The sequence below is a fragment of the Osmerus mordax genome, chromosome 3, assembly GCF_038355195.1.
Source record: "Osmerus mordax isolate fOsmMor3 chromosome 3, fOsmMor3.pri, whole genome shotgun sequence".
NCBI lineage: Eukaryota > Metazoa > Chordata > Actinopteri > Osmeriformes > Osmeridae > Osmerus > Osmerus mordax.
Window position 1 is genome coordinate 3,995,503 of NC_090052.1, and position 13,218 is coordinate 4,008,720.

Consider the following 13,218-nt stretch of genomic DNA (forward strand, 5'->3'; position numbering starts at 1 on the left):
GAACCATGTGTCCCAGCTGTGAATGATTTTATGAGGCAAGACTTGCCCCCAACAAACGTACCCATAAAGTTTGTTCAGCGTCAATGCACCCCTTCAGCCCCGTTATGCTGGTGTCGTGAGTGCTCGAGCCAAAGACACTGGACATCAGGTAATAAGCAATCGGTGGGTTCTGCCGCCTCCTCATAAAAGGCTCACTGGCTCATATTTTGTGAGTCAGGTCCTGCCAGAAAAATTAGCTATCGAGGATCGGTATTGTTTTTGACCCTTTAACTCAAAAGTCAGATTTACATAACGGGCTGGCGGCTGGCGCACACCTGGAGCCTGGAGGATCACAATGTAGACTTTCAATATACATTGGTTTGTTAGTGTTGCCTATGAATATAATTCACAGCACAGAATAGATTCTTAATGAGTTGTCAGTGAGTAGGCCTACATGAGCATCTGTTGCATAATCACACATTAAGTCGCTGACTGATCACGATAGGCCTTCATTTACTACCGAGTGGTGCAGCACAGGCTACCACTGCTATCCCGTGGTAGACTGTGGTAATGCACGTAACCACACTGTACTCCAATATGACGAGTGGAATACATCGTTTTCACAAAGTGCAGTGATACATGTCCCGTCGCAGCAATTTAAAATGTTCTAGAAGAAGGGTTTTGTGTTGGCCTCAGAGGCATGTATACCAGAACATGACATCGAGACATGTTAGCATTCTTCATGCTGAATTTACATTCACACATAGAAGCCTGATTCACTTTCTGAAGGGTAAGACTTTACCTTCGTTCATCCAGCTTCATAAACAGAACCCAGTGACGTGGCTTTAGTTTCTTTATTGAGTACAAATCTGAGGATGGGCAGTATTTTTGTGAGTCAATGTTCGTAATAGTTGGTAAATGCGAAAGGAGGCCATCCTGTGTGTGTTGGGCGTCTGGTCTTTAAAGACAGGTCCTCTCTTACTGGATGATAAATGTAGGAACCTTAAGGTTCCTTTTATAAATATTATTTCGCAAACCTGGACTTTGTGTTCACAAAACATTTTCACCTTTTTTGGAACATTTCATATGAATCATCTTAGACCAACAGATCAGTGATCAGTAAATTTGCAGGATGAAAAAGATAAATTAAGATAATCAAATAAATGGAATATAAACGCAGACCGATATGTCTCTGTGGTTTTATTTCTCCTGTAAAACGAACATGTGTCTCTTTTTTACCATGTCTAATCATATACCTATAATTTTGAAGAAATCCAAATTACTATAAAGAGGAGTTGTATGCCAAATAAGTTCTGTCACAGTGTTTTGTGTTTCTCCAGTAAAAATGAACCTGAGAAACATACACCTCTCACCGAATGATCAACATTACATATGCAAAGTGGCCCATTATGACAGACAAAAGATGTCATTCATATGTGAAAGCCGCAGATCTCCTACTGGCCAATTATACTCAATCATGGGCGGAGACTAGACAGAGAAAACTCCTTAACACTTGTGTTATCTTCGGGTCATTCTGACCCATCAGTCATTGTGACCCACCGTCGTATTGCGAAAGATTTACAGCATACAAAGACAAAGTGAAGCATTTTCTTTTAACAGCTAGGCTGTCTCAGACCCCCCACATTGCAAAGGTTAAAAGAAAATTATTTTAATTTGTTTTTGTATTGGATAAAATTGGGTAAACACAACGATGGTTCGTTATGAACCTTTGGGTCATGTGACCCGAAGGCAGCACGAGGGTTAAGGCTCCAGAGAGAATACAGACACTCAACCAGAGAGGCTACAGAGAGAGACTCAACCAGAGAGACTCAACCAGAAACAGCAGTAACCAGACAGAGGATCAACCAGAGAGAGACAAGCTTCCAGAGACTAGATACAGGATCCAGAGAAACCAGACAGAAAACAAAGAGAGAGCTGAGTTATGGAGACACATCACTGTGACACATGTGGGAAGAGCCATTCCTCATCTAGTAACCTCAAGAAGCACATGATGATCCACACAGGAGAGAAGCCCTACAGCTGTGACCTTTATGGTAAAACCTTTAGACAAACTGGGGGATTGACTACTCACCGCAGAATCCACACTGGAGAGAAGCCCTACAGCTGTGACCTCTGTGGTAAAACCTTTAGCCGGGCTGACAATTTCAGATTTCATAGCAGGATCCACACTGGAGAGAAGCCCTACAGCTGTGACCTCTGTGGTCAAACCTTTAGCCAGGCTGGCAATCTCGGAGCTCATAGCAGGATCCACACTGGAGAGAAGCCCTACAGCTGTGACCTCTGTGGTAAAACCTTTAGCTGGGCTGACAATTTCAGATTTCATAGCAGGATCCACACTGGAGAGAAGCCCTACAGCTGTGACCTCTGTGGTACATTTACATTTACATTTAGTCATTTAGCAGACGCTCTTATCCAGAGCGACTTACAGTAAGTACAGGGACATTCCCCCGAGGCAAGTAGGGTGAAGTGCCTTGCCCAAGGACACAACGTCAGTTGGCATGACCGGGAACCGAACTGGCAACCTTCGGATTACTAGCCCGACTCCCTCACCGCTCAGCCACCTGACTCCCAGGTGGTAAAACCTTTAGACAAGTTGGGAAATTAACAGTTCACCGCAGAATCCACACAGGAGAAAAGCCCTACAGCTGTGACCTCTGTGGTAAAACCTTTAGCCATGCTAGCAGTTACACAGTTCACCGCCGAATCCACACTGGAGAGAAGCCCTACAGCTGTGACTTCTGTGATAAAACTTTTAGACAGGCTGGCCATTTCAGAGCTCACTGCAGGACCCACACAGAAGAGAATATCTAAGCAGCACACACATTTTTAATCTTTGCTTATTTTATTATAGTTTCATGATCATGTTTTTTTGATTATCTAAATGAAGTCTTATTTACATTTACATTTATTCATTTAGCAGACGCTTTTATCCAAAGCGACTTCCAAGAGAGAGCTTTACAAAGTGCATAGGCCACTGATCATAACAACAAGATAGCCAAAAAACATCGCGAGTAGCCAAAACATGAAGCACACATTGTGAACAACCAAAGTAAGTGCCAAAGGGAAGAACCATAAGAGCATGTAGTTAAACAAGTCACAACCAAACAACATGAACAGCTATAAGTGCAAGTGTACCTGTGGAAAAAAGCAAGCAACAGTAATAAAACAATATATCACAGCGAGAACCAAAAATTTAAATTAGTTACCACTAACCACAAGAGCAACAAGTCTCTAAGCAAGAGTCATTGTGATCCTTGAGGAAACTAACATCGGGTCAAGCGAACCGTTCCTAAGTACCGTTGTACTCCCGGAACAAGTGCGTCTTGAGCCTTTTCTTGAAGGTGGAGAGACAGTCAGTGTCTCTGATGGAGGTGGGGAGTTGATTCCACCACTGGGGGGCCAGACAGGAGAAGAGCTTGTGTTGGGACCGGGCGGTCTTGAGCGGTGGGACCACCAGGCGGTTGTCTGAAGAAGACCGTAGGTGGCGGGTGGGGGTGTAAGGCTGCAGGAGAGACTTGATGTAGACGGGTGCAGTCCCGTTCACTGCTCGGAAGGTCAATACCAGGGTCTTGAATCTGATACGGGCCATGATAGGTAGCCAGTGGAGAGACATGAGGAGCGGGGTAACATGGGAGCGTCTGGGTAGATTGTAGACCAGGCGGGCCGCCGCGTTCTGAATCCTCTGAAGAGGGCGGGTTGCACATGCTGGGAGATTTAGAGTCATTTTGACACCATACTTTCAGAGTCAAGTTCCTCTATGGATACAATGTTGTACAATGTAATATCATTTTTTGTTAAGTTGGGAAACTGAATTTTGAGATACACAACTCATTAATGATTTTCTCTTTTAGAGAGAATCATTGAGTGTCCCAGCTGTGAATGATTTTATGAGGCAAGACTTGCCCCCAACAAACGTACCCATGAAGTTCGTTCAGCGTCAATGCTCCCCTTCAGCCCCGTTATGCTGGTGTAGTGAGTGCCTGAGCCAAGGACACTGGACATCAGGTAATAAGCAATAGCAATAGATTCATCATAAAAGGAATACATATTTTGAATTGTAATTTTAATCTACGATGACATTGCAAGGTTCATTTATGTATAGGCAAAATACATTGAATGATGGAGAATAAAACATTGTGGTATTTGGTCAAATTGAAAATAAAGTAAAATCACCTGTGGCAGTTGTTTGTCGTTTGAATTCTGTAATTTTTGCCCTTGCCTGAGACTGCAAACAATACAGGTGTTGTACCGAAATCGGTGACCTATCGAAAACAGATTAGCAAAACTGTCAAGGAACAACAAAGAATTACAATTGGTTTAGCACATTTGTTCGTACTGAAATCACAAAACTCTTAACACACACTTAACACAAGTCTGTGAATTAAACTGTGGATACTTTTTTCATTGCTTTCACACAGAATGCCTTGAATGACTGCAATATTTGTGTTAAATCATTATAGTTACATTTCGTGAGACAGCGTAGTCCTGCCAGGAAAATTAGCTATCAATGAGCCATATTGTTGTTGACCCTTTACATCAAAAGTCAGAGTTACATAACGGTCTGGCGGCTGGCGCACACCTGCGAAGATCACAATGTAGTTTTACAACTTGGAGAGTCAGATGGCTGAGCGGTTAGGGAATCGGGCTAGTAATCTGAAGGTTGCCAGTTCAATTCCCGTGCCAAATGATGTTGTGTCCTTGGGCAAGGCACTTCACCCTACTTGCCTCGGGGGAATGTCCCTGTACTTACTGTAAGTCGCTCTGGATAAGAGCGTCTGCAAAATGACTAAATGTAATGTAAATGTACAACTTAAATTGGTGTGTGAGTGTTGCCTATGAATATAATTCACAGAATAGATTCTCAATGAGTTGTCAGTGAGTAGGCCTACATGAGCATCTGTTGCATAATCACACATTAAGTCGCGGACCCATCACGATAGGACTGATGAGTGGATCATCAGACCAAAAACAAAATAGTATGTGGCTGTCTTGATTTACTACCGAGTGGTGCAGCACAGGCTACCGCTGCCATCTAGTGGTAGACTGTGGTAATGCACGCAACCACACTGTACTCCGATATAACTAGTGGAATAAATCGTTTTCATAAAGTGCAGTGATACACGTCCCGTCCCAGCAATTTAAAATGTTCTAGAAGAGGGGTTTTGTGTTGGCCTCAGAGGCATGTATACCAGAACATGACATCGAGAAATGTTATCATTCTTCATGTTGAATTTACATTCACACAGAGAAGCCTGACTCACCTTCTGAAGGGTACTTGACTTTACCTTCGTTCATCCAGCTTCCTAAACAGAACACAGTGACATGGCTTTTGTTTTTTTTTATTGAGTAAAAATCTGAGGATGGGCTGTATTTTTGTGAGTCAATCTTCATAACTTGCAAAAAAGATTTGTGTCTGTAGAAAACGATTCGTGTACTTGCAAAAAAAAGCTGTGTCTCCGTAGAAGAAGGCAAGATTTGTGTACTTGCAAAAAAGATTTGTGTACTTGTAAAAAAAAGTTTTGTGTCTCCGTAGAAGAAAAAGATTTGTATACTTGTAAAAAAAGGTTTTGTGTCTCCGTAGAAGAACGCGGGAACACTGCTCCCAAAACCATCTAAGCCAATCAAATATAGCCATTTATGTGTCTAGTATCATCGGACATTTTCGTCTGTCTATCACAAAGAACGTCAGCGAATAAGAACAAAACTAGAATGCTGATGATTTCAATGGCGAGTCATTTGGTAAGTAGTTCAAAATATACATGGGCATGTATCTTTAATGCAACATTTAAAGATTATTCGGTTAGCACACTCTTAACAGTATAAATTAATGGATAAGAGTCGTAGTAAGTTGAATAGATTTTTTTATGTAAATATGTATTCGGATATTTAATTAGACGACCAGTCATTAAACCTAGCATTAGTTGGACAATGTGCAGCTAAATGGCAGGGAACTGCCGCGAAATCACTCAATATACTTAGTAGTTTTCATTCGAAATGAAAGCTGGCAGTAAATAATACACTCTAGAGTGAAAGATCCATATATTTTTTATTTATTCGCTTAACTTTCCCAGCCAACATTTGAGATCTATCCAGTGTGTCCAGCTCATGTTTAGTTTAGCACCAACATTAAAAAACATGTAAAGTTGTGAACGCTTAGTATGATGCTTACTGGCTTCAATTTAGCTGCACATTGTCCAACTAATGCTAGGTTTAATGACTGGTCGTCTAATTAAATATCCGTATACATATTTACATAAAAAAATATATTCAATTTACTACAGATTAACATTCAGTGACTTGGTAACAGCATCCTATCATGATAGCGCGACTTCTATGCGACTATCCGTGCTGCACATCCCTAATCAATACTCCTGTCCTAACCTTGGTTAAAAGATTACAGAAGCTAGGTTTAGCTGTAACAATATCCGGGGTAACATACAGGGGCGTCGTTAGACCCTTTTTTACTGAATCTGCTGTGCCCCAGTAAAATCTAAAGTTTGAGTGTTAACAATTTATTTTATTAGTTAGTGCATTCATTTAGATTGATAATCCTGGAAAAATAAACGCAGTATCCCAATCGACGCTTGTAAAATCAAAGCTGAATCAAAGTCAAAGTTTAACCGAAAACACAAACCGATGCCCACAGAATTCCATGTCAGTGCGCTCTTCTGAGCTTGCCAAATAGCCACTGCAGCACGCACACAGAAGTCCAGGTGTCGGACTCGGCAAACAAGTCAGAATTGAGGTAGGCTACTGTGACATTACGAAACTGAAATGATAGGCCTACCGATCATCTTATTTTGACTAAAACATAAAAACAATATAACATGAAGCTCAAAAAACAGTATTTGTGCTCAACACTCGCATTAACTATTGATGTCCCTCCCAAAGTTGATATCAAAATTGCGTTATTGAACTGTTGTATAGTGGGTTAAGCAAGGCGAGTTTCTATAACCTAGTAGTGTGCGCAGCAAGCCTGTAAGAAACAAAAGGGATATGAATAAGGGCCTGTGCACCAGTAGGGCTTTATGTCTTACAACACCCCTGGTAACATATACTATCACCAGTTAATACTATTTTCCACAGTAGAATCTGCATTTGGAAGCTTGGTCACTACCACTGCTAGTTTGTTTGTGTCACTAGTTATTTTGCCTGACTTACACTCTGCTTTATGAAAAAGTCTCCTTTCTTCTTCTTGGGTGGCATAGCTACAAAGCACAAAAAGGGGCAAACATGTACATGCAAAGGGAATATTTAAAGGTTTTACTCTGGCCTGTTATTGGGTAGACTATATATTGGCAGACAGCCCTGGTAAGTTACCGTTGTATTCGACACACCCGCTCACTTGTCTGCCAGTGCAAGCAAGAAAAGTAGCCTGTGCTTGCTTTGACACTCTCCCGTGCGTGTAGCGTGACAGCGTTTCTTGTCACACAATGTTTTATTCTCCATCATTCAATGTATTTTGCCTCTACATAAATGAACCTTGCAATGTCATCGTAGATTAAAATTAGAATTCGAAATATTTATTCCTTTTATGATGAATCTATTGTTATTGCTTATTACCTGATGTCCAGTGTCCTTGGCTCAGGCACTCACTACACCAGCATAACAGGGCTGAAGGGGAAAATTGACGCTGAATGAACTTCATGGGTACATTTGTTGGGGGCAAGACTTGCCTCATAAAATGTGCAACCCGCCCTCTTCAGAGGATTCAGAACGCAGCGGCCCGCCTGGTCTACCCAGACGCTCCCATGTTACCCCGCTCCTCATGTCTCTCCACTGGCTACCTATCATGGCCCGTATCAGATTCAAGACCCTGGTATTGACCTTCCGAGCAGTGAACGGGACTGCACCCGTCTACATCAAGTCTCTCCTGCAGCCTTACACCCCCACCCGCCACCTACGGTCTTCTTCAGACAACCGCCTGGTGGTCCCACCGCTCAAGACTGCCCGGTCCCAACACAAGCTCTTCTCCTGTCTGGCCCCCCAGTGGTGGAATCAACTCCCCACCTCCATCAGAGATACTGACTGTCTCTCCACCTTCAAGAAAAGGCTCAAGACGCACTTGTTCCGGGAGTACAACGGTACTTAGGAATGGTTCGCTTGACCCGATGTCAGTTTCCTCAAGGATCACAATGACTCTTGCTTAGAGACTTGTTGCTCTTGTGGTTAGTGGTAACTGTTTTAAATTTTTGTTCTCGCTGTGATATATAATTGTTATTACTGTTGCTTGCTTTTTTCCACAGGTACACTTGCACTTATAGCGGTTCATGTTGTTTAATTGTAACTTGTTTAACTACATGCTCCTATGGTTCTTCCCTTTGGCACTTACTTTGGTTGTTCACAATGTGTGCTTCATGTTTTGGGTACTCGCGATGTTTCTTGGAAGTCGCTTTGGATAAAAGCATCTGCTAAATGAATAAATGTAAATGTAAATAAAATCCTTCACATGGGACACTCAGTGATTCTCTCTAAAAAGAAAATCATTAATGAGTTGTGTATCTCAACACTTCAGTTGCCAAACTTAACAAAAAATGATATTACATTGTACAACATTGTATCCATAGAGGAACTTGACTCTGAAAGTATGGTGTCAAAATGACTCTAAATAAGACTTCATTTAGATAATCAAAAAAACATGATCATGAAACTATAATAAAGTAAACAAAAATTAAAAATGTGTGTGCTGCTTAGATATTCTCTTCTGTGTGGGTCCTGCAGTGAGCTCTGAAATGGCCAGCCTGTCTAAAAGTTTTATCACAGAAGTCACAGCTGTAGGGCTTCTCTCCAGTGTGGATCCTGCTGTGAACTGTGTAACTGCTAGCATGGCTAAAGGTTTTACTACAGAGGTCACAGCTGTAGGGCTTCTCTCCAGTGTGGATTCGGCGGTGAACTGTGTAACTGCTAGCATGGCTAAAGGTTTTACCGCAGAGGTCACAGCTGTAGGGCTTTTCTCCTGTGTGGATTCTGCGGTGAACTGTTAATTTTCCAACTTGTCTAAAGGTTTTACCACAGAGGTCACAGCTGTAGGGCTTCTCTCCAGTGTGGATCCTGCTATGAAATCTGAAATTGTCAGCCCGGCTAAAGGTTTTACCACAGAGGTCACAGCTGTAGGGCTTCTCTCCTGTGTGGATCCTGCTATGAGCCCTGAAAGTGTCAGTCTGGCTAAAGGTTTTACCACAAAGGTCACAGCTGTAGGGCTTCTCTCCAGTGTGGATCATCATGTGCTTCTTGAGGTTACTAGATGAGGAATGGCTCTTCCCACATGTGTCACAGTGATGTGTCTCCATAACTCAGCACTCTCTTTGTTTTCTGTCTGGTTTTTCTGGATCCTGTATCTAGTCTCTGGAAGTTTGTTTCTCTCTGGTTGATCCTCTGTCTGGTTACTGCTGTTTCTGGTTGAGTCTCTCTCTGGTTGAGTCTCTCTGGTTGAGTCTCTCTCTGTAGTCTCTCTGGAGCCTAAATGTGTCTCCCCTGTCTAGTCTTCGCCCATGATCAAGTATGATTGGCCAGTAGGACATCTGCAGCTTTCACATATAAATGAAATATTTTGTCTATCATAATGGGCCACTTTACATCATGTTGATCATTTGGTGAGAGGTGTTTGTTTCTCAGGTTTCTTTTTTACTGGAGAAACACAAAACACTTTGACAAAAACTGATTTGAAATACAACTCCTCTTTATAGTAATTTGGTTTTCTTAAAAATTATAGGCTATATGATTAAACATGGTAAAAAAGAGACACATGTTTGTTTGGTCTAAGTTCGTTTGGATTCAATGCATTCTGTGTGAAAGCAATGAAAAAAGTATCCACAGATTTTTGTTAAGTGTATGCTAAGAGTTTTGTGATTTCAGTAGAACAAATGTGCTAAACCCATTGTAACTTTTGTTGTTTCTTGCCACACTGTTTTGCTCATCTGTTCTATGGATCACTGATTTCGGTAAGAAAACACTTGTATTGTTTGCCGTCAGGCAAGGACAGAGATAGCAGAATTCAAGCGACAAACAACTGCCACAGGTGATTTAACTTTATTTTAAATTTGACCAAAGACCATAATGTTTCATTCTCCATCATTCAATGTATTTTGCCTATACATAAATGAAAGTCGCTATGTCATCGCAGATTAAAATTACCATTCAAAATATTTATTCCTTTTATGAGGAGGCGGCAGAACCCATCGATTGCTTATTACCTGATGTCCAGTGTCTTTGGCTCGAGCACTCACTACACCAGCATAACGGGGCTGAAGGGGTGCATTGACGCTGAACGAACTTGATGGGTACGTTTTTGGAGGGCAAGTCTTGCCTCATAAAATCATTCACAGCTGGGACACTCAATGATTCTCTCTAAAAGAGAAAATCATTAATGAGTTGTGTATCTCAACTCTTCAGTTGCCAAACTTAACAAAAAATGATATTACATTGTACAACATTGTATCCATAGAGGAACTTGACTCTGAAAGTATGGTGTCAAAATGACTCTAAATATGACTTTATTTAAATAATCAAAATAAACATGATCATGAAACTTTAATGAAGTAAACAAAAAATATGTGTGCTGCTTAGATATTCTCTTCTGTGTGGGTCCTGCAGTGAGCTCTGAAATGGCCAGTCTGGCTAAAGGTTTTACCACAGAGGTCACAGCTGTAGGGCTTCTCTCCAGTGTGGATCCTGGGGTGGTCAGTGTAACTGCTAGCACGGCTAAAGGTTTTACCACAGAGGTCACAGCTGTAGGGCTTTTCTCCTGTGTGGATTCTGCGGTGAACTGTTAATTTCCCAACTTGTCTAAAGGTTTTACCACAGAGGACACAGCTGTAGGGCTTCTCTCCAGTGTGGATCCTGCTATGAACTCTGAAATTGCCAGCCCGGCTAAAGGTTTTACCACAGAGGTCACAGCTGTAGGGCTTCTCTCCAGTGTGGATTCTGCGGTGAACTGTTAATTTCCCAACTTGTCTAAAGGTTTTACCACAGAGGACACAGCTGTAGGGCTTCTCTCCAGTGTGGATCCTGCTATGAACTCTGAGATTGCCAGCCTGGCTAAAGGTTTTAACACAGAGGTCCCAGCTGTAGGGCTTTGTTATGGCAGTTTTTGACATAGTTACAATATCTATGTTTCTTTAAGCGGTAAAAAGTTAGTTCCTTTGTTATAGACAGTCGAATGTAAGAAACTGAGGCTCTGTAGTGTGGTTTACTCTGTAGAATGAATGTAGCGGTTGGTTAAAGGTATTTATGGTGTTGTTTTATGATACCTAACTAAGAGCAAGAGGGTCTTAGTTGGGTGTGGAGGTTGGGGGATTCTTGAGTTCCCGTGGCCTAAAGGGAGAAGTGTAGATGAACTGATTAAGCTGCTCTGACCCTTCCTGTTGCATGGGTGGTGTTAATGAAATACTTGTTTGAAGATGTGTAATGGCAGAATTGTAGTGGCACTGTGTAGATTTGAATAGTCAAGAGATGGCGGTTTCAATAAATTTATTTTGCTTGTACAAATCAAGAATTAACAAAGTACTTTGTGATCAGTCATAACGAAGGAGGTGCTAGCCACAGGTCGTTCGCAAGAGTGATGAAGAACAACCCTTAAACCCCGCCTTATATAGATAAAATGGTTCTTCTGATGGTCAATCCATCAATGTAGCAAACTCTGTGATTGGTCAGCACTGCTCAGTGACAGTTTGACTCCATACCAAGTGTCCCACAGTTCTTTAATGTGGCATCTCTCCCCAAATCAGTAGATACTAAAGCCACAGAAGTTCACCAGTCAAATGGTCAACTGTCCTTTGAGTGGGCATCTTCAAACAAGTATTTAATTAACATCACCCATGCAACAGGAAGGGTCAGAGCAGCTTGATCAGTTCATCTATCTTAAACTGCTCCCTCAGATCACAATAACAATACAATTGAATCCACATTGTCTCCAGACCAGCTGTCTCATCCTCCCCAGGTGTCATAAACTGCAAATGGCATCTCTACCAAATGGAGTTGTTTCAACATTCATTGTATCAAGCTTCTTAACCAACTTTAGACTTCCATTAAAACACATTCCTCATATATAAAACACACACATTATAACTGTATTCCAAATTTCCACCACAATTCCACTCTTTTTTATTTTATTTTTTACAATACCATAAACCCAAACAGTTAATCAAGAAAAATAAAATTCAAACATTAACATAAGAAATGCCATTCCCAAGACAAAACCCAGTGTACCCCGTACACCACAAAGTCCAGGTTGTCGGAACGGATGCCATGGTCGTGCATCCGTAGTGACCATCTTCAGTTGGCTGTAGGCGAACTTCTGTCAGGCGGTGTAGTCTAGTCGAACCGATTGCAAACAACGAAATTTCCTTGGTACTACGCAGAACGCGTATCCTCTGTTTCCGTCTCCAGACAAGGTGCACGCTTACAATGGTTAGCGTGTATCCACGTTGCTCTTCCCTCCGATCTTAACCGCCGGATTAGTCGTCAGGAGAATCTGGTATGGCCCCGTCCACCTTGGGTTTTACCAGGCGTTTCAGGTCCTTCACCACGATCCAGTCATCTGGTATCAAATCATGCAGCGGTCCAGTCATAGGAATAGCCTCCTTCACCTGCCTGTGAATCTCACACAAAGTAGACTCCAAAAGGTTGCACAGTGATAAACAAGCACATTCTCACAGAGGTCAGTTAAAGGTAACTGACTTCTTGTCGTCTGACTTAGTCTTCAAAGTTCTGTTCTCTCATTCAACTGAAGTGATTAACACAATGCTGAATCCTATCAACACCAAAATAACTTCCATAAACAAGTGTGACCCATTATCATTACATATCCTCAAAGAAAAATCCCATTGAAGAATAATCTAAACTAGAGAGGGTACAATTTCTGGGGAAATTGTAGGGTGTGCTTGCTTGCGTCGGTTGCACAGGGGTCCGTTTTTGAATGACATTTTTACAACTGATTTCTGTATATTTTATATGAAAATGCATACTTATTATTTATAAAGATTAAATAGATTTAAAAGCATTTTTTTTTTGCTGCTCATTTACAACTGAAAATACGAGTGAAGTGTAGAATGAAATAGATGTCTTCTCATTTCCCCTGCAAGAGGCAACCTCATCGTTGAATCAAAACGAATACATTTGGCAGACCGGTGTAAAAATTGACCTAATCTCTATGACTTAAACGTCCTTTTAAGTTTTTCCCTTCTCGTAATATTTTCGGGAACGTAGCCTACTCATTGC

The 13,218-nt window shown here is 41.5% G+C and overlaps 2 protein-coding genes across 2 annotated transcripts in view; one reads left to right on the forward strand and one right to left on the reverse strand.

The window, feature by feature from the left end:
- The window catches only part of LOC136938472 (zinc finger protein 208-like), a 129,760-nt gene that overhangs the window by 5,065 nt on the left and 111,477 nt on the right, over positions 1 to 13,218 (forward strand). The window contains exons 4-5 of the mRNA XM_067231700.1: positions 1,972 to 2,366; positions 2,573 to 2,775. Coding sequence (XP_067087801.1) covers positions 1,972 to 2,366; positions 2,573 to 2,775 — 598 coding nt within the window. The remainder of the gene's footprint in view (positions 1 to 1,971; positions 2,367 to 2,572; positions 2,776 to 13,218) is intronic.
- LOC136937775 (zinc finger protein 271-like) overlaps positions 12,456 to 13,218 on the reverse strand; it is a 36,627-nt gene continuing 35,864 nt past the window's right edge. The window contains exon 3 of the mRNA XM_067230897.1: positions 12,456 to 12,591. Coding sequence (XP_067086998.1) covers positions 12,456 to 12,591 — 136 coding nt within the window. The remainder of the gene's footprint in view (positions 12,592 to 13,218) is intronic.